At 40.5% G+C, this 23,973-nt stretch overlaps 2 protein-coding genes across 7 annotated transcripts in view; both read left to right on the forward strand.

Moving 5' to 3' along the window:
• Positions 1–1,069: 1,069 nt before the first annotated feature.
• Positions 1,070–12,228, forward strand: fam163ab (family with sequence similarity 163 member Ab). 2 transcript variants are annotated; one of them, XM_042058101.1, is made up of 3 exons: positions 1,070–1,896; positions 9,869–9,983; positions 10,423–12,228. In XM_042058101.1, the coding sequence occupies exons 2-3, from the start codon at positions 9,891–9,893 to the stop codon at positions 10,783–10,785; spliced, it is 456 nt and encodes a 151-aa protein (XP_041914035.1). In that variant the 5' UTR covers positions 1,070–1,896; positions 9,869–9,890; the 3' UTR covers positions 10,786–12,228. The 2 variants fall into 2 exon arrangements, with proteins under 2 accessions (XP_041914035.1, XP_041914036.1); XM_042058102.1 differs by lacking the exon at positions 1,070–1,896 and having other exon boundaries at positions 9,793–9,983.
• Positions 12,229–13,194: 966 nt separating this feature from the next.
• Positions 13,195–23,973, forward strand: part of rabgap1l (RAB GTPase activating protein 1-like) — an 89,191-nt gene continuing 78,412 nt past the window's right edge. For 4 of the 5 annotated variants that reach the window (XM_042111936.1, XM_042111938.1, XM_042111941.1 and 1 more), the window contains exons 1-6: positions 13,195–13,315; positions 18,427–18,626; positions 21,326–21,509; positions 22,625–22,829; positions 23,108–23,282; positions 23,777–23,937. In XM_042111936.1, coding sequence (XP_041967870.1) covers positions 18,489–18,626; positions 21,326–21,509; positions 22,625–22,829; positions 23,108–23,282; positions 23,777–23,937 — 863 coding nt within the window. In that variant the 5' untranslated portion in view covers positions 13,195–13,315; positions 18,427–18,488. Of the gene's footprint in view, positions 13,316–13,648; positions 13,836–18,426; positions 18,627–21,325; positions 21,510–22,624; positions 22,830–23,107; positions 23,283–23,776; positions 23,938–23,973 lie in introns of those variants that run through there. The other variant, XM_042111937.1, reaches the window with a different exon arrangement.

The following is a 23,973-nucleotide window of genomic DNA, read 5'->3' on the forward strand; positions in this document are numbered from 1 at the left end:
CCGGAGCAATGTAACAGAGAGGGGGTGTTTTTGACGCACTTGTCAATCGGGTTTTAATGGCCCAGCCAAGCTGCACAAGGACCATCGGCCATTGGAATTAACTTTCAAGTTGAGGATCTAAAGAGAAATTTTATGACTTGTAATAAAACGTGTATAGCAGATTTTGGTGTGTTAGACTTAATGGAATTTCCAGTGGTCCTTGCTTGCATAATTTCTAGTAATCATTGTTATGCTGATCATATAATCCTACATTATCTTATCTTATCTGAAGTGGAGACTTGTTTTCAATGCCAACATGGAGGGGAGCAAGTAATCCACAAGGTCTTGTACCACTTCACAAAATCTTTGCATTACCCTTAATGGGGCTGTCACTGATCAGATGTAGTAGAGTAACTCTGCAACTGAGACTGGGTAGATACAGATCTCATAAACAAAGCGTGCTGCTGCAGAGTAAATCACATTATCTTGCCTCTGACCAGAGCAGATCCCCAGACCATCAGGATGCAAAGTCGTTACCATGGAGACTGACCCCCCACTACATCCCAGGTTGTCTTTGCTCCCCAAGGTGGGAAAGCAGCGTGGGTTGAAGGTGAAGTGAATGGAAATGTTCCAGTTGTCATCACTGCATTTTAGCAATATCAGTTTTATTAGAAACAGCTGGCACTTTCTTTTGAATAAGCTATGCTTTTGCTTTTGAGGCCTAAACTGTAAACTACAGACTATGTAAGAGTGGCTCAACCCCTTGACATGGATAAAAAGTTCAGCTGAAGTTCAAGTTAATTAGATTGACCTAGGGGGAAAGAGATGCTTCTCACATCGTATTTAAACGTGAAGCGCATGTAGTCTGGACTGAGACTCATGTCAAGATTTCTCCAGCAATCAATACTCAGTACTGTGAAGTATAGGCTACTACTGAAGGCAGTTGTTGCGTAATTTCATTGCTGTCCTCGGGGCGGTGCGCTTCTCCTCAGTAGCTCAGTAGGCTGCATGCTTGGTTTTAGCTGCTGCGCACCAGTCAAGCGAAGTTGTAGACCATGTTTTGGTCATAATCTCCAGTGACTGGTCCAGTTATCCTACATCTCGATTAAATTTGGTGCAGGATACTTTCGGACAGACGCATCTACAGGCTTTAAAAATAAGCCATCTGATCGTGCTTATCGTTTTTCGTTTTTACACTAATTGGTTTAAACGGCAAATGCTGAAAAGTCTTCGCATTTTTGTGTTTAAAATGGCTTTTAAAAGGGCTTGCCCGATGAACGCAAACAGCCTGTAGGCTTCACATTTTCTTTTGGGCTCTTACGCACAGTTAACACGGTCACTTCATGTTCAATTCAGTCATCACTGCATCTGGGCAGCGGAGTGTTTGGTCCCAGTGGTTTCACCAGAGCATGCAAAAGATCTGATAGTTTTATATTTTTGAGTTTTCGTCAAAAAGTAATTACGGTGAATAGTGTTGGTCTTTCGGCGGTGAAAGAGCTACGGTACGAGCCGTCTGGGTCGCCTCTGTGGGTGTATACCATGACCTTTATTGAACATACTATCCATCACTGAGACTGTTGCGGTCCTCTTCGGGGACGTTTGGCGGAATCGACGGATGCGTACGGAGCCGCAATCTGCCCTGGTCCCTCTTCGCTTTTCTGTGGAAGGCAGACATTCATCTTTGTAGCCACTGAACTTCACTTAAACGCTAGGGAATATCTGAAGTTGAAGAAATTAAAAATGTAATACCCTTCATATTGTCCTGACGAGTAAGTTTTTTTCCCTCCACGCGGGATGTGGAAACAATCGGGCGAAAAGGAGCGATCTCTGTGAAGGGTTTGAATGAGCTGACAGCGTTGGTTTCGGTGCGCCCAAACATTGCTCTGTTTCGTGAAGTAGACTAGACATTTGACAAAGGTATGTATGTTACGTTATAGGCTTATATTTGCTTTTTCTATTGTTCTGTACGACCCATATGTTCGCTGATTACCATGTCTATTTGTTTTCCTGTTTGTTGCTGACAGAGGGGGTTGCATTGGACAAGATAGGCTTTAACAGTAGCCTAGGCTAAATGATTATACCTACCGAGGAATTGGAATCATAGCTATAGAAAAACTGAGGCGGCGTGATGGGGAGATTTTCAACTCAATTAAGGCCTAGGTTATACCTGAACGTGTGGTAAATTACTTGGTTGTTTATTTTCTTACAAATAGGAGCATACAAAGAGACATTCATTATTGGTTTGTCTGGTAGCCTATACTTTTTTTCATATATGTCTGTCCAACAGCTTTGATGCGTGGCTATAGGCTACATTCCAAATCCCAGTGGAAATCCTTGTTGGTCTGCATGCTGTTGTGGTAAGCATTGTCCTTACACCTTTGGTAATGAGGACTGCTGCATTCGGCTTTCTTCACCGTATTCCCTTCCTCAGTGATGATTATGCTAAGTAATTCTGCTACGTTTGCTATACGGTGTTAAGTCACAGGTGTGCGAGTCAGTGTGTAGCCTATTTCTATGAAGCCATTCCACATCTGTCTGCTGCTGGGTTCTGTAGCATTTTGGCCTATTCAGCAATTGGCAGATGTAGCATAATAGGATATTATATTGAAAATGGATTGACCTAGGCCTAGCCTTCTATGCAGAATTATCTGGCTATAATTTAGAGAAACCACCCAAGGGGCTTTAAAACATGTCATGTAAACATGGAATGTATTCGTACTATGAGGTTCTTTGTGGTTAAAGCAGGGGTTTGCCATTACACAGGAGAACACCAAAGTGTGCACCAAGGGATTCACTCTCAATCTGGCTTCCTTTTGATGTGGGGGAAAAAGCAGAGACTTTCTGTTCTTTGGAGGGACATGCTTTTTAATGATATTGAGTCAGTTCTGAAATCTCTTACCGTATTAAAAATACATATAGCACTTCAGGGAAGAGAACAGCTGTTTCACTGGGATGCTGTTGAGCAGCAAAGCATGTGTTTTTGTGCATCACAAGGACTTACCCATAGGCTGTTACTACAGGTCATATACTATCTACTGTATATGACTATGGATATACCATGACCCCAATCTAGAATCTTGATGTTAATAATGCTTATGGAACGTTGATGTTTTCATTGACCACTTTCTTGGTGACCAAAATGATAATAGCGTTTAATTTTGAAGAAATTCTGCTCCAGAGGCCCTTTTACTTTTCAAGTCTTTCAGATGTCTGGTTGTTTGTCCATTTAAGTTTTCAAAACTTAGAAAAACTAAGATTTGTTTCTTTTCAGAGAGTATCTGAGTATGCTTCAGAGACACTCTGGCGTAATTACTTAGAGTGGGTGTGTTCAATTGCCAAAAAAGGAAAAACAGCGTGCACATGCGTGAGTCACTGGCTGATGAGTTCAACTAATGAGCAAATGAGTATTGTTGAATGTACCAATTTGATCATCCTCGTTCAGGATGTAGACACAGTCCATAACCTGGATGAATTCTGTTCTGCTTCCTCCCAGAGAGTTACATAAAGTCTTCCTCTTCTTTTTTTATCCTTCTTCTGCTAATGTCTCTGAGCAGTGTGTGGCTCTGCGACAGCAGGGTATGTATCCTCAGGAAGAACATGCAGAGATGAGTGCTTTCTGAAGGGAAAGGGGTGGTGGAAGGGAGAAAATCTCAGTGTGAATACCTGGCTGAAATTGCCCAGTGATGGAAAAATATTGTTGCAGGAATGACATTTGAATTATTAAGAGACCAGGGTTTAAAAGTTGCAGGCACCTCACTGTGATCTGAAGTGCAAAGTTAGAGACTGCTCCATGGCCAGATTAATGTGACCTAACAGGTGAAGCCTGACGATCCATGGGCTTTGTCTGAAGGAGCACCGACTACCTTTTCCCCCATCAAGGGGTTGGCTAGTGAATCATATTGTTGAAGAAATCGGGACAGTAGTCTTTCATCTCCTCGCCACTTTCTGGCCATAAGCTAGCAGAAATACAACATCTTACGGAAATATTTCAAAGTGAGATGTAATGAAACATCAAATTAAGCTTGTTATGAAATGTCATAGATAAGTGTGTGTGTGTGTGTGTGTGTGTGTGCGTGTGTGCGTGTATGTGTGTGTGTGTGTGTGTACGTGTGTGTACGTATGTGTACGTACGTGTGTACGTGCGTGTGTCCATCCTTCCTTGCATAGTGGTTGTTGGTAATGCAGTGTATTCTTCAGCTACTAGCCTCAGGCTATGGAAGATGAGAGAAGAATCCTGATATATTGCCAGGGAGCTTGTGGGGAGGGGCCAGGCCTGGACACAGAGCTGAGCTACTGTAAGCTAGTCATCTTGTGCATTAGTATTCTAATGGATCTATACATCTTAACTCTTCTGGGTGTTTTTGTCTAACTACTAAGCAATGTGGAAAATGGCAACAGATGAACAAGTATGTAGCTGCCATCATGTCATAGGTCTAAAAGAGTTGTCATGGTTTTAGAACAAAAGTATTGCAACTAGCTGTGTAGTGCAGTGCTTTATATAAGCTTCCTATTTTAAACTGGGAATTCGTTTTCCTGTGAGAGTCAGGAAGGCATGACCTCACCATTTCTAGCTCCAGATGAGATAGAGTCATTACAGTTTTTTGGTGTGAGCTTATTGTCTGTGGTGCAGCAGAGTATGCTTTGTGATACTGTATCTGAATGATGTCAGCATTTAGTTGTTATCTGACTGGTTTCCTCACTGGTGTGAAAAACCTAACCTAGCCCTAAAAAGCTTTCTAGCTGCACATCTTCTGTGTCATCAGTCAACAGAATGGGGTATCCTCTGACTTTTTGGTGTTGTGTTCAAGTGTTCCATCGGTTTGATTTGGCAGCATAACAGATGGTTTGAAGAAGAAATGGTTTGAACTCAACAAGATGTGGCTGCCAACTGTGGGATATATTCAGCTGTGGAATTGGGATTAAGGACTTCTCTTCTAGGAGAGACAATGAAATTAGATTGAGGTGCTGTATGAAAGTACATTAGTGTATCATCAGTATATTGTTAACTTCTACTTATTTAGTTCCTCATCCCCTATAACACTCTAAAGTTTAAGGTTTTAGGCTTTCTTGGATTCATGCCTTCCATTTGAGAAGGTGAGGTTTCACTACAGCAGGACATTGCTTCTCATATTGCAGGTTACATAATTATGTATCAGAAAAAAGTAAATGGTTCCATAATGTTTTTGATATGAAAACTGATTTCCTGAAATAGTCTGTAGAGTCAAACATTAGGAGTGCTGTGTGCAAGTCTCCAAAACAGGATTTACAGACTTACACACCCTTTTCACTTGGCATTTGGCATTTGAGTGGCATACAGAGTAGAAACGTTCTTAATTTGGGTCGTGTCTCCTTCATGGAGTTTGAGATGAAAAACATACATATAAATAATGGATGAACATTTCCCAAATGTAAAGACAGCTGTTACCCCTAACAGCATTAAACTAATTACATTAGTCCTGTGACTGTGAGTCCCATTGTGAATGGGATCTCATTTATTCTCATTCTCTTTTGAGTCAGTGTGCTTCATTGCTTCATATACATCTCTTACAATCAGTTGTATCCATAGCTGTGTACAGGAAGAGGTATTTGAGACCATGTGGATAAGTAGATTGGTAGTTTAGCAGTAGTGCCCAATTTTTACATATAGGACAATAACGATTAATAATACCTTAATACCTTCACCTTTAGTCAATGTCTACCAATCTGTCAGCCACACTTACAGTTTTTGTATGTTTGTGGCCAATATTTTGAGGAGTATATGCCAAGGTGAAAAGGCATGCAGAAATACAGGCTAGTTAAAGAAACAATTACTGACCCCTCAGCCCTGTATAGCAATGTCAGACAGTGAAGGCAAATTCATGCCATCTGATCCTGATGTGGATCTTGATGATCAGGTACTGAAATATGATGACCCTGCCTTGGTTTTTATAAATCACATGCAGCTTGAAGTAAAGCAGACCACCTATCGTGTTGAGGGTACACAATATTAAACAAAGGAACTGATAATGAATTATTTGGAGAGACAGATTATATCAAACCTCAGACAAATGAAGGACAGAGAGATACATGAAACAGAGAGAAAGATTCAGAGAGAAAGAAAGACCGAACTTGAGAGGGTGGAAGACAGTCGCTCTTTGCTCAAACACATTGTCATTTCAGACCACAGACGGCCCTCTCCCCAGGGGCTGGTGCGTGTCCTGTTTAGGAGATTAATGTAGTGGCCTCCTCCCTGCTTTCCTATGGGATGCCATTTAGAAAAGCTTTCTATGACTGCCACTGTATAGTCCTCCATATATACCAGGCCATAAACCCTGTTTAGAACATCCTGTCCCCTTAAAGTATACAAACTCAGTTTGGCTCTGATATACACTAACTCTGAACAGTAGCCTAACATGTCAGGTGAGATGCTATAATAACCAGTTTGAAGTTTGGAAAAAAAGGTGGACTTAGAGCTTTTAAATGTTTTTTTTTTAAATCATTTTGAATGAATTGTTATGGATCCACTCAACACTGAACGCTGTGGCACAAGTGGGTTCAGGTACCCACAGGGACCCAGGTAATTTCCCGATCCTGCCCCATCTGTCTCTCTTCCACTTGATTCCTGTCACTCTCTTCACTGTCCTATCTCAATAAAATGGCAAAAAGCCTGAAAATATACATAAATCTACACAAAGCCTGAGGAAGCAGCCATGGGTCTTCAGATGCCTGGTATGTACTGACACGGACAGGCTAGCACTCTGCTTCCCTGCTTATGCAGGGATTACATTGTAGTGAAATGAGGACAGCCCTTCATCAGACCTTGATGTTTGCCAGTGAAGAAAGTAAAGCATTATTTTTAGAATTACTAGTGCTGTAATGTGACACAAATGTTTAATGTGGCATTGTGTCAATTCCAAGTAAAAATGTTAATGGGTGTCCTTTGGATCATTTTAATTTTCCTTCACAACATGACGATCCTCCTTTGTCTCTTTATACCGTTGCTACATTTCAGTAGTTTTATTACCACCATTAAAATCTGCATGGACTTGAGTTTGCAGAGGAAATGCAAACTGCAGATCCAACAAGCCTGGATGCCATGCAAACACAGAGGCAGAGCTGGGGCTAAGAGAAAAAAAAAGACAGGAGGAGTGGAAGCAGGGCCACATGCTGTGACAGGCCCTTGGCCTCCTGATGTTATAAGGAAACTGGAACGATCTGCAGATCTCCAGTACACAAAAGCATACAGTGTGTGTGCACATGGCAGGGCACATAGGCATGTCCTCTCACTCTCACAAGCTCTCACACTGATAGAAATGACATTTTTTTTATTTGACAGGATGCATGTTACAGTAATACAGGATTATAGATCACCATTATCAATGTTAGATAAAACATTTTGCTTTTGAAACAATTTTCAATTGTACAAACAGACAAACAGGACATGACACACCACACACACACACACACACACACACACACACACACACATAAACAAGTAGGATATACTTTGGAGATATACTTATCAGGCTTTCAGTAGAAAGAGGGGCACCGTCCAAGAAATGCACTCTGTGTAGTTTTAAAAATTCATCCCTATCTTTGGGGGGTTGGCGCTGACCTTTCCACCACTTTGATTCACTCCGCATTATCTCTCCGATGAGTTAAGCCCAGTCTGTTCTGCAGCCTGGCAAGAGAGAAGAAGATGCGCACTCAGTTTTGTATTAACCCTCAAATTAAACAGCATGTCTATTCTCCCTGCAGCCACGTATCTTGTGGATATCCTTTTCAGATTAATTTGTGGCAGAGTGATTCAGCTAAAATACTGTTATACTGCATATGTATTTGTTAAGGTAACAGAAGGTATGGACAGTTAATTTGGTAATTCTACAGTTTAGGAACACTGAAAAAGTGTTCAGTCTTATCTGTGATTTTGGTAGAAATGCAAAAGGATTTAAACTAAACTGCACAGTTCTGTATTGTAGCTAATCTAGCACTGGCAGTGGGAAGAGGCTAATCCAGCATGCTATTCAGATAGTGTGAGTGAGTTAGGTCTCAGAAGGGCCATCAGCTCTTCCAGAACGCATTATGGGAATGTGCCAAGCCACAACAATAGCATAGAGACATCAGCAATCACAGTGCAGTGCATCAATATGTCCATATTATCTACAGCTGGCATGTTTTCCCATGATGCAGTAATATACTGTGTATCCATATGCACTCATATCATAGCAGATGTGTTTTACTCGTATGACCTACAAAATACAGAAGAATGGATCCGTTTTTAACTGCATTCTTTGCTGTGGCTGGTGCCATTCAGTATCGGCTTGTTTGTGAATCTCTTTTGTTTATAAGTTATGTCAATTTGTTTTTGGAATTTACACACACACACACACATTACTCATACAGACAGACATGTTGAGCAAGCCCTCAAGAAAGACCAGCAAAATAAATGTGATTAGCAATTACGCTATTGCAGGTGGATGAACTGTGTGTGTGCGTGCATGTGCGTGTGTGTATATGCTTGACAAAAGTTTTTTTTTACAAAATGTGTTTTTTTATGTAGATTTATTATAGTTCCTTCTCCTTGCTGAGCCATTTTGCACTGAGATTAAGTGTTAGAGTGACATGAGGGAGCACACTCTTTTAATACCAAGAACACTGTCTATACAGGCATTCATTGTCTACTACACTGATGTTTCTGGACATATGCTGTAACTCAGAATGCATAATAAGCAACCAGTGTTCCCCAACATCATACACTTACACATTTCGTCCAGACTGTTTCATGCATTTTTGCTTGTTCTTGGGCCTATGAATTGTGAACAAATGCATAAAACAAGTTAGATAGATAGATAGATAGATACTTTATTGATCCCTAGGGGAAATTCAAGGTCACAGTAGCATACAGACAACATACACACACACATTCACTAACAGCAGAAAAAGTAATTAAAAGTATATAATATAAAAAAACACAACTAAGCAAGACTGTAGAAGATAAAGAATATACTAAATATACTAAAATACAAATTATACTAAATAAAACTTAATCTAAATCAATTCTAAAAAACAGTATCCACATAGTGGGTGATTAATCAATCAGGTGCGCTTGCAATGACTAAAGCAGGGACTGAGCCTGTGGTCCTCTGTGCATAAGGTAAGGTAAGGTGCTCTTTGTGAATGAGTGTCATGGTGATGGTGCAAATGAGTAAGTCAAACAGTGCAACAGTGCAAGAATAAAGTCTATATATCTATATATATAAATAACTATATTAAGAAAGGTATAAGTGTGGTCACAGTTCGGCTGTGGCATGGAGGGAGGGGTTGTGCATATGTGCTAATATGTTTCATTATGCAGAGGACACAGTGATGAATATTTAGTTATTTTAGGACAAAACAACAAAAAGCACTGACTGAATCATTAAGCGATAATCTCATGTTATTCTCTGCCACATATTTCTGGCAAAATATTCTACATGTTTGTCTTCATACAGTAATTATGCATTTTTTGATCTATAGCCCCATCTTGTGGATGCTACATGTCTCTCTACTGGATAGCTTGAATCAGCTCCATGCAAAACATGAAACAATTCGATTTTATGCTATTTTTGAATCTGTGCCCCAAGGCTCCTAATCTGTTTGGCTAAATATGTTTCATGAGAGAAGCATTGTCTCTTTTCTAATGGCGGAAATTTGTGTCAGAATAATTATTACCTTTCTGAGGCTTTTCCTCATCCTTTTTCAGAGGACTATGTGATTTTGTAATCTGTAAAAAATGTTTTGCTCCTGTTTCATTTGTTATTGCAACACAGTGAAATATCCATGTAGTGTGGACAATACTATTGGTTTTCTTTTAAAGGAGGCCATTGATATTGCAATATGAATATTACAATTTGATTTCATTTATCTTCAGAGTTTGATGGAGATCTGGTCGGATGACAGCTGGAACTGTTGTCATAACTGGAGGAATTCTCGCAACGGTGATACTCTTGTGTATCATTGTCGTGCTCTGCTACTGTCGTCTCCAGGTGAGGGATGCTTGCCTGCCTGTTGATTGCTGACGGACATTGTAGGAATCTGATGTGTCACTGTTGTTGCACTGCTTGAGAATAAAAAGCAAACATGTAAAAGAGCTATTGGTAAATATTTCTGAGACAACCGCTATGTAGGCTTCATTGGCTATATCGCTGTAAGAAATGATTTACTGTATGTGACATTTAATATACAGTAGTGAATGAATGTATTTTGTTATGTTAAATACATTCCACTAACCTCTTCCCCTTCTCAGGTGTCATGTCCTTCCGTCCCCAAAACCATTGTCCTTTTCATCTTCATCTCATTTCTCGCCTGCTCTCTCTGACTAACTCCCACCTGAACCTCACCTGAGTACTAATCTTGTCTCGTTTGATTTTCTGCTTTCTGTCCTCTGTCCCCTACACCCACTTGTCCTCTTTCTCCCTCTGTTAGTATTACTGCTGTAAAAAGAATGAGTCCGAAGGTGATGCTGCCTCAGTCACCCCATCACAACATGCTTGCAATGAGTGCAGTGCTCCCGGGCTGGATGGAAGTGCCACCTCCCCTCTGTCTCTGTCCCCAGAGCCGGCACCCTCACGCAGCTACTGCCCCTCCTGCTCCCCCTACCGCTCACCTTTCTATGTCCGCTCCACAGAGGAGACGCACAACGGCGGCGAGCGCATCACCTACATGCCCACCCACTTTGAAAATCCCTCGCTGTCGCTGCCGCTTCCCAAGATGCATGGTGCCCCGCTGAGCTCTCGCAACGCATCGGACTTCTATACTAACAGGCGGCCAATCAGCACCGACGTCTGATTCCACGGTCCAGTCCTGGAGTGGTCCACCATGCCCTGCTGTGATTGGCCCATGTTCACCCCTCTGCAGACCTAACCTGACATCTCAGGGAAAACAGAGGACAGGGACTGAAATAGATGAAGGGGGATATATATGAGAAGCCTGTAGCCACTGTGATACCCACACTCTTTTTCACTGGATCCAAATGCTACTACTTATAATACATAAACTCAGATAATCTGTTCTCTATGTTTCATTTCATAGTCCTTGTTGATGATAAACATTTGGGATCCTGCAGATAAAGCCAGCCTACATACAGTACAGGTTACATCCACTTCAGCTGCAGGGCCATTGGCCCTACGGAGTGTCTTAGGGTTGTAAATCAGCAGGCATTTCCTCTGTGGGCAGGTGTGGGCCTCCTACTCGGTTTTGAGGGCTATCTCTGTAACGGTTTCACCTGTACCCACTAGTTTGTTTTTTCCCCTCCATTTCAAACAGCCACTAAATAAATCAATGTCGCGTGTAATCAGTAAAACAACGTAAATGAAAAAAAAAAGTATTTTTTACACACTGAAGAATGAGAAGAATGAGAACAATCAACATTTGTTTTAGTCGTCAAAGACTAGAGTGTAACTAAAAATATTTTCAGAGCTTTCTCTATGCAAGTTTGATGTTTTACTCAAAACAAGAAAAGAAAGAGAAGCCAAACAATGCCGCCGTCAGTCAGGCAGTTTATTTTCTCCATGTAAGTTAGTAATGCACATATTACACAAGCAAAAAGCTGTAGAGAGACGTACAGAATTGTACTGTATTGTACTGAATGAGTTGTCTAGGTCTAATTGGCCTATGTGTTTTTGAAGTGGAGAGTCATATCAGCAGCATCCACTTTTGGGGAGCCACTTCACTCCCCAGGAGTGGCCAGTCTGTCCCTGCACCTCCAGCTGGATTTGATACTTTTCAAGTAGGAAGAGTTAATGCTGATAAAGGAATGATATATATTATCTGTGTTTATATTTGCCAAGGTTATTGCAAAACTGTGGATGTGTATTTACTATGAAATGCATTGAATGATTTCTATGTCTTTGTCAATTTACTTGGCTGACCTTTGATCCAGCCATAATATATTTTGCAGTGGACCTCAGAGGAACTGAGAAAGGATTGACAGCAGTGTGAACATATCTCTTTGTTGTTTAATATGTTAAAATGTAATGTCTGAACACCACATCTTGGTACTTATTTAAACTTGTGATGCACTTGAAATACATTTATTGATTTTTTTTGTTGATAACACATCTTTGCTAATGATTTTATGACATCCTGAAGTAATACACATATTAAACAATATTGCTTGCCAGCTATAGAGGAATATTTTCCTGTAATGTCTTTCTAGTTTAAACTGTGAGTGATTTTAAAAGATGGATTGATTGAAACAGCAAGGCAAAAAAATAAAACAAACTTATTACATTTTCTGTTGCAATCTCATTAATCAAAATGTCACCTTCTGAGAAACACTTAATTCACTGCCAAGAATGAACAAGAATCAGGGGCGCCTGCAGGAATTAATGCTATGGTGCGCACACCCATCACCCCCCCCCCCGCACAAAAAAAAAATAATTCACCCGTGAACAATATTTGTCCGTTTTAGGTCCGTGCATTGGTCAGTCAGCAAAAAAATAGCCTACATAGCATAACAACATCCACATGCAATAATACAACGACAACGTCTACAATGACCTATTCATTTGGACAACTTGATACAGCCCTATACAAGCTAAAGTTACCTTTAGTTTTGTTCTAGCGTAACGTGATGTCTGGCTTTAGTGCAGTCTAACGTTCTGACAAGCACACCAATTGCCTACCTTGTTCTTGTCCATCTGGAATAACTCCTAGCGTTGCTGCCTCCATCCTTTCTGTTTTCGTTGTTTAAAACTTGTGATATCCATATAGCCTGATGGCATGCAGCTAATGGGATACTGTACATAGATGGGAAGGTATGGTAGGCCAATTTGGTGTGAATACACACACACACAAGGGAAATTTTCTCTCGCTGTTGAATAGCCTGATGGTACGCACAGTGCGTACGGACGTAGCCTACACCTGCAGGCGCGCCTGACAAGAATGACACCAGAATATAACTAAAAGTGGTCCAGTAGTTCTTAGACTGTTATAACACAAGATAATTGTCTTGTTTAACAGTGTAGGCCTAGGATACTTTCATGAAAAGCCCTGTCATCCTAGGCTACTCACTATAAGTCTATAGGTTAGGCCTACATCAAAAGTATCAGTGTCTAACCGGCACAAACATACTTATACTCACATATGTACACTCATGCTGGGTCCTGCAAGTTATCATATAATTCTACCCTCAAAATCAGTTCATCCAATTATCTTTGCAAAGCAGTCAGAATGAAGTGAAGGCGACAGAGGGTGACGTCACTACCTGCTGTAACGCAGGGCACGCTGAGGTTGCGGATGGAGGATGTGTCGGTGGCGCGCCTGCCAACAGTTCTCAGCTGACAGCTAGTCAACTCTGCGCCCAAACTCCGAGCAAGTAAGTTGTTTTTTTTATCTGTCAGTGCATAAAACTAAACTAATTGCCGACAATTTCTGTAGAGGAAATCACTTGCTCTTGTCTTATTTTGCATTACATGTGTTTATCACCAGTGTTACCTTACGGTTTTGTTATAAGGAAAAAATATTTTTTTTTCATTTTGAGTTGCAGTAACGTTAACGTTAGCTAACTGGCTCTATGGCTAACGTGCTTAGCGACTTCGCCAATAATTTTGGCTGTAGTCAGCTAGCTCTGCTAATGTAGCTAAGTAGCGTGAACGTTGCAAGCTAACACATATTAATGTTACTTCCTGTCAGAAACGGACGCCTGACTGACAGCAGTTTACTTGACAGTTCTTACTTAACGTTGTACGGTTAAATTTACGTGCTGTCCTGTCACTGTCCAAGGTGTCAGGAGCCAACGAAAGTTTTTGTTGTTATATTAAGTGCTTGGTGGTGAGATTGCTGTCCTACAAGCTGTTGAGTAAGCTAGCTAGTTAGCTAACCAGCTCTCCGTCCAGGTGGAGTATGACAAATGTTAATCCTTATTGCAGTGGGATTTTCCTATAGATAAACATATCCCTTTACCCGTCACATTATTTACAAAGGGAAGATGTAAAGTGGGCTTGTCAGCTAAGTTATTGGTGTGATATTGGCTACAACCTGCGAAGAGAAATGGTTAGCTTAACGTTAGCTAAACAGTTTGTTGTTAGATGACCAGGTAGCCAAAGAGTCAACGATGACGCGTTGTTTTAGCGATAACATGAATCTTTAAATGCCAGGTGTTACGGAGTTAAACCTTTTCAGATCCATGACACCCCTGTAAAATCGCTTCTTTGCCCTTAGGTACCCAGATAGCGAGCTAACCTGCTAACGTTGAATGTTGTGATTCTATCTGGGACCGTATGACCACAGTGTGTTATAAAGTTTTGAGTGTTGACACACCTTCATATTCTTTGTGTTGAGTGCATATCGGTTTAGTATTTACACTGTTGTCTAACCAGCCAGCCAAATTAACTGTCAAAGCCACAGTGACGGTATGTGATGAACGTCCATTAGACATATCTTGTCAGACTAGTCTCTTTAACATTTTGGACGCCCTTTTATCACGTGCTTTACTAACAGTGCAGTGCAGAAGAATAATATCTGTGTCTAGTTATTCAGACAAGTATCGCAGTCTAAGCCTACATTATTACACGTCCTGTTGAGACTAGTATGTTGACATTATATTTAATTAAAGGTGCAGCAGGGATTGCGCAAGAAGCGTTTGTTTGTGTTTATGTTTATATTTCAATTTATTAGCAGAGGCTTTTGTGCAAAACACATAGCCTACATTATATTTTAACCAAGGACCAAACGAAACATGCCAGAGAGGTAGCTCATCCCTACCCTCAGTATTCCCACAGAAATTCCATGCAGGGTTTCGTTTTTGGGGGACAGGATCCCCCCACTTTGTTTGTTTCCAGTTTTTGGAGCCTGGGCTGCCTACAGAAACTGTGTTTTTTGTTTTACACTGTACTCACAGAAAGGGCAGGTAGCGGTTGTGAGGAGATGATTCCTGAATGTGAACAAAAAAAATAATTATGGTCTTGAAATAGCTTAAAATCCCTTACTTTACCTTTAACTTTTTGTGGTGTATGGAATACATACATGGTTTTGTGGTGGCTGCCACTTTCATCAGCCTCCTCGAGGCAGAGCATCAGTCTCAGAGTTTGCAGACCTCTGTCTTCTTGAGCTATGAAACCAAATGTCTGACTCTTCGGGAGTCTCCATCTTTGTCTTGGTTTTCCTAGAAGCCAGAACAACTGTAGCAGTAATAATGGAGATACTTTTGCTGAAGTTGATCACAGTGCAATACATTCTCTTTGCTCTATTGGCAGGAGAGTTATGGGTACTCTAGCAGCAGGGTAGAGCTCAGTGTGTGGGTGATGTAATGAACCCTAATGCTCCCATAATTAGGCTATGTCATAGCTGTCTGGGCAGCGAAGGATGCCAGACTAACAGAGGCGGGCCCATCCCAGCCTTAGCTTTTATAAAGGTTGGATGGAGGCCTAGAGTGGTCTGGCTTGTGAGCTGAATGCAAAGAGAAGTGAAGTGAAATCTGTAAAGACAGAAGTGATGTCAAAAACTTGATGCAGTAGGCCACATACGTACACTTCAACACGTCCACTTGGACAGGATTATTAAAAGCAGCCCATTGTTTAAGTCCATTTTAATTCACAGTATAGCCTACCTCAGGTAATGAAAATGTTAAATTTGTGTTTTTAATTCTTTTGCTTTTGCTATGGGTTGATGGAGTCAAACGTTTGGATGCCTTTCTCTTCACAAATAGACTCTGTGTAGGCAGTATGGTTTGCAGCACACCCTTACTAAAGTTAATGGCAACAGTGTCTCCTAAGTGGAGCGTGGTTACTGTGCCGAGCAGTGTGTTTTGGTTTCATTTACCTTTGTTTACCATTGTAGAATTTTGCATATTTATTAGTGTTTTCTCCTTTTTTGCTGACCCAGTCAATAGAGGGGACCTGCTTTTCTGATAGCTTGGGTGTAAACAGGAAAATCTCACCTTTATCAAGTATATAGTGCAAATGAAACTTGAGGAGAGAGCATTAGGCTACCTTTTTCACATGGCACTCTCAACATTAGGCCTACTTCAGATTTAACTGATTAGTGTTTTTGTATTGACTAGGCTTAAATGCATTCCCATCCATTCTGAATTTTCAGTTGTTTTCTGTAGAATTGAGGAAATTAAAAAACATGTATGGCTCTCTTTTTTTCTGTGTTTGTAAATTGAATTAAAAGTAATTTGATAAGGTTACTTACAAATCCCATCTTTGTTCTTGTATGTATGATGTTACTAGCACATGATCTGTCCTAAGCCAAGTGTTTGCCTGTTTGTGTGTGTGTGTGTGTGTGTGTGTGTGTGTGTGTGTGTGTGTGTGTGTGTGTGTGTGTGTACACATTCCATTGGTGCATCAATGATTTAACAATTAGTGTTTGTTAAAAACAATTACATGTGTTAGGGAGTAAACCCTTAAATGAGGAGAGTATAGACACATTCATCAATATCTTGGCCAGTGAGAAATGGTTAGTGTGTGGGGGGTAATTGAATAAGTGTGATTTGACCACATGATTGCAGCCGGGTACAGGAGGGGATGGAGGCTGTAGACTCTGTGCTTTGTGTATGTGTGTGTGTGTGTGTGTCTGTGTGTGTGTGTGAGAGAGAGAGAGAGAGCAGCTCCTTTCACCAGTTACTGAAGGGCATCTGAAGAAGCTTACTGTTTGAGAGTGCTGTTGGGTTTTGCTGTCGTGCTGTTATTGTGTTGAGGTGGCAAATGGCAACCTCAGATTTGTGTCAACAAAGCACTTCCCTCCTAGTCCCTGCCTCTGGCTAATTTCAGAACGGAACACACATGTACTAGCCTGAGTCCGGTTCAATTAAATTAATGGAAAAGACATTTATATAAATAACATATAAAGTTACATAAACCTACTTGATAATTTATTATTATTTCCAATTAGTTTGAGGAAAATAAAATGGAAAATATATTACGGTACAAACAATTTCATAAACTGCAAAATTGTCATTTAATGTAATGGTCCACATTTCAATTTTACTATTACATCTTTAAATAAATGTATAAAATACCAAATAAAAGTAGCCTATTAGTTTTTTTGGCATGTTGTAGGCCCAATGAGTATTGACATTAGGCTATATTAAAAAGATATTTTCCTACTGTTAGTACAATGAGATAAAAAAAGCTATTTTGAAATCGTATCAAACACTGATACTCATGTGTCAGTCTATGATCTCATCAAAATGACCTATGGAGGCCACTGTGGTGATGCAGAAAGATGACTTTATCTGTCTTCAATATTTGATATGTTCACCTTTTCATGTTGTGGTAACTTGAATTAGCCTACAAATCTACATGTCATTCAGTGAAATGCCAAAATACACTTTTATTTATATATTTTATTTTTTAGAAAAATAAGAATATTTTGTGAATTATGATACTTTGTAGGTCAAGGTCATTGTTTTTTAGGCTATATGTGGCCAGTATAGCCTGCAATATATGTTTTAAAGTAGACATTTCATCATTCAGTGTAATGTTTTTGTCATTCGGTGTAATGCAGTTTCTTTGTTACACCACAGTGTCATCCATTACACTGAATGACAGTATCACTGTATAGATAACAATTTTGACCTTTACTTAAATTTTATATAAATGAGGGATGTTAAGTACTGACAAATGTGTTTAAACATAATAAATATGATCATTAAATGCATTATTTTGACATGAAATTACTTAATGTTGATTTTTCTAGAGGGTCTTGCAAGACCCCTGCCTAATTTGAGCACAGTAATTATTGTCAGTGTTGACTTTGTATAGTTTGAAGTCATTCATCAATGCAGGCTACACTGTAGTTGGTATATTTTAGTGGACTTTGCTTACAGCAGCTTCAAAGCTTCAGAAATCAACAGAATTCAGTTCAAAATTCACTCTAGACTGTTATGATTTCAGCCAAAAATATTTGATTTTATGTCTATTTCCCCAGTTAGTTTTACCACTGTTTCTTAAGTTGTTTTTCATGATTCAGGCAGCAGGATTTCCTTTGTCCTAGATATTGAAGTTAAGTGTGATTCTTCATATTTCTCTTTTCTGTGACAGCTGAATGGGTGTGAAAGGTCCCACAAAGTGCTGTGCTTTTGCTTTTACGATTCCCATCCAACTTTGTGGAACAGTCTGAATGGTTGGCTCAGCATTTGAAGCTGGCATCATCATTTAGGATGGTGCAACACCCACCCACCCTTGAAGTGCCCAAGTGGCTAGTGGTCTGGTCAAAGTGAATTTAAGGTTGTTTGTTAAACACCCAACTTTACCGGTACTTAGCTCTTTCGCCTAATGACTATGGTCCCCTTGAATCTCTTTGTCAATGTATTGACAAGATTAACAACTGGATGTCTCAAAATTCAGTTGAACAAAGACTTGACTTGACTTGACTTGACTTGAATGTCTGCAAGCGATCAGTACCTGAGCAGTGGTGACTTACATACTGTAGCAAATCTCTATTTTCTGTTGTCATCAATGTCATTTCTCTTCACCTCTCCAGGGTTGCCTCTTCCACTGGAGGCCCAGCGAAGAGGTGTGTGCGTGGGCCAGGGGAGGGCCACCATGGATGACAGCTCGTCTCTGGGCAGAGTGAGCGGCTCCACTGAATCTGTGTCCACTGTTACCAGTGAGGAGTTTGTGCTGGTGCCACCATCAGCTGGGGGATCACCGTCAAGCTCGGAGGGCAAGCCAAGACTCAAGGTGACCGAAACACACTCACACTCACACACCCTTGGTGCCATCTTGGCATGTTTTGTGTTTCTCATGCTCGAACTGTACTCCTTTTCTCTTTCAAATAGCAAGAACCTCTGTGTTCATTGTAACTTGTGACTTAATTCTCTCTGGGGGCAAATTCAACTGAGTAGTAAGGGTAATGTACGCTTATTTATTCATTAAAACATAAAAGTCACCTTTGTGTTTTAATAAACAAATACTAAGATTTGTTTAGTCTGCATGGCTCGCAATCAGGGTTACTGTGTGTATAAACTCCAGGGACATTTTATCAGACCTCTGCAAAGAACTAGTTTCAGAGGGCTGTACAGTGGGATATACAGTATGTCGCACATGCTACAGAAAAATCGGTCTTTTATCGGTGATTAATTATTTATTGCAGTTGCACCTGCGATACAGTTTTGAGTAGGCTATGCGATGCATTTGTGTGAGAGAGAGCCGCTTGTTTGTTTGAAGTACATTTGTGTGCTTCTGTGTAAGGGGAATTGATGTACTTAGATGAGAAATTGGTAGATGTAATCTATAACACGATTAAAAAGCTTGTCCACTTGTGCATAGCATCCATAAATTCCACAATTCCTTGCGAACAATACCAGTGTCCTTAAGGCAGTTTATTGACAAATTGCATTATTTTCAAGAGCTAAAATACCCGAGAGGAAGATACCTTGATTTGCGGTGGATACTCAATTTTTACTTTCCGCACATTCAGACACATGAAAGTGTAATTATATGGTCGAGATCATTAAAAGTATTAAATAGTATGATATGATGTATGAAAGACAAAATTTGTTGTTATTGATTTCAAAAACAGCTTCACAGCTTTTTCACTAGGTTACCTTAAGCCTTTAAGATCTTCAGACCTTCAAACCTTAAGATCTTCAGCTACCTTCAGTAACCTACAGTCTCTATATGGGATGGTCTACAAGTGGATGCACACTTTTGGACATGGTAGCATTATTTTCAGGAGATTCTCCTATATTAGGGACTACTTGATAACCTGACTCTCGCCAGATGAATTTCGTTCCGCCTAGCTCCACTCATCCATCTGCGATCGATCCATTGGAGTGGTGCTTCAGAAGGCTGGGCCTTATTAAAAGATCCTTGCATAAGATTGGATAAGCCACTTGTCCGTCATCTATTGACGTGCTACTTCAACCACTCACATCAAAGCCAACCCGTGAGGCTGAGAACAGTCTCACAGTCGCTTCTACGCTACGTCACATCTATGAAACTCCCACCCTGCGTCCTGATTGGCTCTATCATACAATCTTGTGCTGAAATCACTCTCAACGGAACCGATCCCAGATGGATGTGAGTGGAGCTAGGCGGAACGAAATACGTTACGTTGTCCATAAATAAATAGGCTAAATATATCTTGCATTGTAGCTAGTATGTGCAACTCTACCAGAGTAGACGATAGAAGTAGGCCTACCTGCCCCACAGACTCTCAATGAGTCCTTGCCCCTCAACATATCAAAATTGGATTCCTTGTTGTGAGGAGGTGGTACTTTGAGCCAGCTGTGGTCTTCTGAAGTTCCTCACTGATGTACTGAAACAGCTCAACATATCAAAATTGGATTCCTTGTATCAAACAATGTAGAGAAAATACATTATACAACAATTTAAGACTAAAGGAAGCTGAGATATAACCTTTTCTCTTTTCGGCGGGGGCCATTTTGGATTTTATGGATAACTGCCACTAGGGGGGCCGCCCCAACTTGTATCCATGGATTTTTGAAAACCAAAAATTAAAAACTTGTCCAGAAGTGCCCAATTTTCATGAATTGCATCCTAGCTACTACAGTAGGTGCATCCCTCCTCAGCATGCGCATGTAATCCAAACATTCACAATCGTGCAAGACGACTGAATTGCTATTAAATCCGGTTAGCATCATTAGCACGCTGCACGAATTTGTTCAAAACTGTTGCATTCAAATTGACTGCTAAATTCTAATCAACTCAATCCCGATGCAAATGGAAAAGTATTTTCCAAGACTCAAACGGGCCTGTCCCAAGGAGAAAAAGTATTCATTTGAAACTTAAACACACATGGGGAAACTGAACAGTCTAACCAGTAGACTTACTATGATAAACTAGCAAATTACTTTGTTTACAATATTTCCAGGCTTCAACCAGTGCTGCAGACTTATGTGCACAATTATTTATTTGAGTGTTTTTCATGATTGTGTTGCTATTTCTTTTCCCTGTTTGCTTTGATTGATAACTGAGGTGATTCAAATCAGAGGAAGGTTAAGTTTAAAATAAAAGTGTTTAAAAGTGTTTAAAAGTGTTTAAAATGAACTTTTTTTCCCCCTTCTGGTCCTTATCTGAAATAGATTTAAAAAAAATCAATAATTATCGATATCGACCGATATGAAATACTTAACGTTATAATCATGATACAGTTTTCAGCCATATCGCCCAGCCCTACTAGGTAGAACCGATTGTTTTCGGCACTCGGTGACCTCGAAGCAGAGATCTATGTGAAAAATCACCAGAATTCTTCTTTAAGAATCTTTGTGAATACGGGCACAGCTTTTGGTTTGGATTTTGCTGTCAGAACACACACACACACACACACACACACACACACACACACACACACAAACAGGCACACAGACTGGCACACAGGCACATGCACGCCTGAGACCTCTGTTTGCTCCTATCAGATGTCGTGGAATGGTAGTGAGCAGCTGCAGAAAGCGATGGAGGAGGTATTGGAGGATGACGTCTCACGAGATGAACGGAGAGAGGGCGCACAGGAGGATGATGCCACGGGAGACCCTGCAACTCCAGTGGCCTCTGACTCACAGAAACGGCCACCCAGTCTGACCCTGGACCCCTGCCCTACTGGTATTAAGAATTTAATAATTTGATAGTAGAGTAAAGGTGTGCTTTGCTCCTTTGCTCCTTTGCACATGTACCCTTTACTTGGTCAGTTTGCACTAGTTTTAGCACTATCTTCTTTTTCTTCTGCCAGTTTGTGATATTTGCCATTACACTGGCTGTAAAGTAGTTCTGTCAAATTTAACAACACATTTCGTAATGGAAATACATATGATGTTTGCCAAGAAATTTCATGTGAAAAACAGAAGTATGAGAGAAATATTTGAAAAGTAATGTTAACCTTGACATAAGAGCTGATCATATTTAATTTAGTTGTTTCCCAAAGTTTAGATTGATTAATAACGAGTGATTATCTGGTTAAGCCATATAATCACCAACGGTAGGGTTTCACCCTAACAATGTGATGAAGCTTGTTCTGTTATGCTAGTGGTTTTTTGTGGATATAGGTCATTCTGAATATGGATAGCTCTACATATTTTTTTCTAAAGCTCTTTCAATTTGCATAACATTTGGCAGTTGGCCATTTGCCTGTGTCTCTGTGTGACCAAATATGGTCTTGATACATACAGTATAAGCGGTGCCGAGATATTGCTCTCTTAAAATGGACCGAAAGTCAAAACCATTTCTTGTCGATTGTCCATTTCAACCATAAGGCACAGAAGTGAAACTTTAACCGACAAGAGTTTGCTCTGTGGTCGCACCTTTCATTCGAGCATCAAAAGGTGCTTTTCTTCCTGTTGTTAAAACGGTCACTAAAAGATTACGCTTCCTCTTTCCGCGTGACCTTCCTATGTTGGGTCATGCAAGCTTTCATTTCTATTTCAGTTTTTCACATCATGAAACAGAAAACATGTAATGAGATGTTGAATGATAAGATATACAAGTTTATATTTGTGTAAAAGTGGGACAGGAAATGACTAATAACTGCAAATTAATTACAGTTCAACATTTTGAAAGACAAGAAAGCCAATAATGTAACAGTAGTTATGGGTTAGATACATACCAGGGCTTTAATATTTTAAGATGACCTTTACATTTGTGTAAAAAACTCCCTTTATTGCTTGTGTTTGTTTATCATGCCCTCTTTTATGCTAACATTCTGTTCCATCATTGGCCACTAGATGGCAGTGTAGGTTCAACAGACAGCTCTGCTCCTGAGGAGGACAGTGTCCAGTTCAGCAAGTTGTCCTACCTGGGTTGCACTTGGGTGAAAGCACCACGCAGTGAATCTGAAGCCCAGAAAGCCATGGCAACTCTGCGCGCTGAGAGTGCCATCCCTATCCCTGTCGTTCTCCATGTGCCCAACATTTCTGAAGGATGTGTAAGGTCAGCTGGACAAGTACACTACACACAGTGTAAACATGTATGTGTAGGCTACATTCTGCCATTACTGGTATTACATTTAGAACATTTGCTAATAATTCTGACCGGTGAATGTGGAAACCTCAATTTCTCCCAATAAAGGAACAGCTTATAAGTGAACTTATGTGGTATGATAACACATTTTTGCCATCTGTTGTTGAGAAACATGATAGGCAGTCTGGACCATCAGCTAAAAAAGTCATTGTGTCTCAAAGAAGTTTGATCTTCCTGTGATACTTTAGGATCGTGGACCAGGCATCAGGCACAGAAATCGCCTCCTTCCCCATCTACAAGGTGCTGTTCTGTGCTCGGGGGAAAGACGGTACCTTGGAGGGTGACTGCTTCTCGTTCACCGAGAGCTACCGTAGCTCTGAGGACTTCCAGATTCATGTGTTCTCCTGTCACATCAAAGAGGCCGTACGTTTTTGTTACTCATGCCCAACCAGATTCCCAGGCTGTTAAATGCACCATATATAAACAGCATGATGGTATTCTATGGAAGTTTAAAAGCCGTTGACAGCGTCCCTGTATTAACTACAATTATCATTGTGTAAATGCTAAGAGGTTGTGGTGCGCTGCAAAAGACATTGTAAGGGAACAAGGCATCCCTTCCCTGCATGCATGCCCACAAACACTCAGAGAAAGAGAGCCATTCACAGTTTGCAGAGCTTTTGTTTATGTTTTTGGAAGAAGTTCCACACGTGACGTTTTCACAGCTGTAGTACTATTTGGCATTGTGTGTTTCTGTCGTTCTTCCATTCTGCTAGATTGCCATTCATTGCAGCTCTATGTCTCTCTGATTCTTATGGATCTTTCACGTTCTCTTCTTTTACTCCAAATTTTCAAATGCCTCTCCGCTATCTTTCCTTTCCCTCCCTATGCTCTGTTCTTCCTACCCCTCCATTTTGCAGGTTAGCCGTATATTATACAGCTTCTCTACAGCATTTAAGCGTTCTTCAAAGCCGGCACCAGATGTCAGGGACTCTGCATTGCCCATGTCACCGGACGGCGATGTTTACACCTTCACCGTCTCCATGGAGGTGCGAGAGGATGACGGCAAAGGCAATTTCAGGTTAGCTCGCGACCCGCTCACTGACCCACAGCTGCA

This window comes from Alosa sapidissima, chromosome 12, assembly GCF_018492685.1.
Source record: "Alosa sapidissima isolate fAloSap1 chromosome 12, fAloSap1.pri, whole genome shotgun sequence".
NCBI classification, from domain to species: domain Eukaryota; kingdom Metazoa; phylum Chordata; class Actinopteri; order Clupeiformes; family Clupeidae; genus Alosa; species Alosa sapidissima.

Excerpts from the sequence above, each read along its gene's own strand:
- fam163ab (XM_042058101.1), top strand. The coding sequence starts at position 9,891 with ATGACAGCTGGAACTGTTGTCATAACTGGAGGAATTCTCGCAACGGTG. Across the intron at positions 9,984-10,422 it reads TCTGCTACTGTCGTCTCCAG|TATTACTGCTGTAAAAAGAA; the intron begins GTGAGGGATGCT and ends TCCCTCTGTTAG.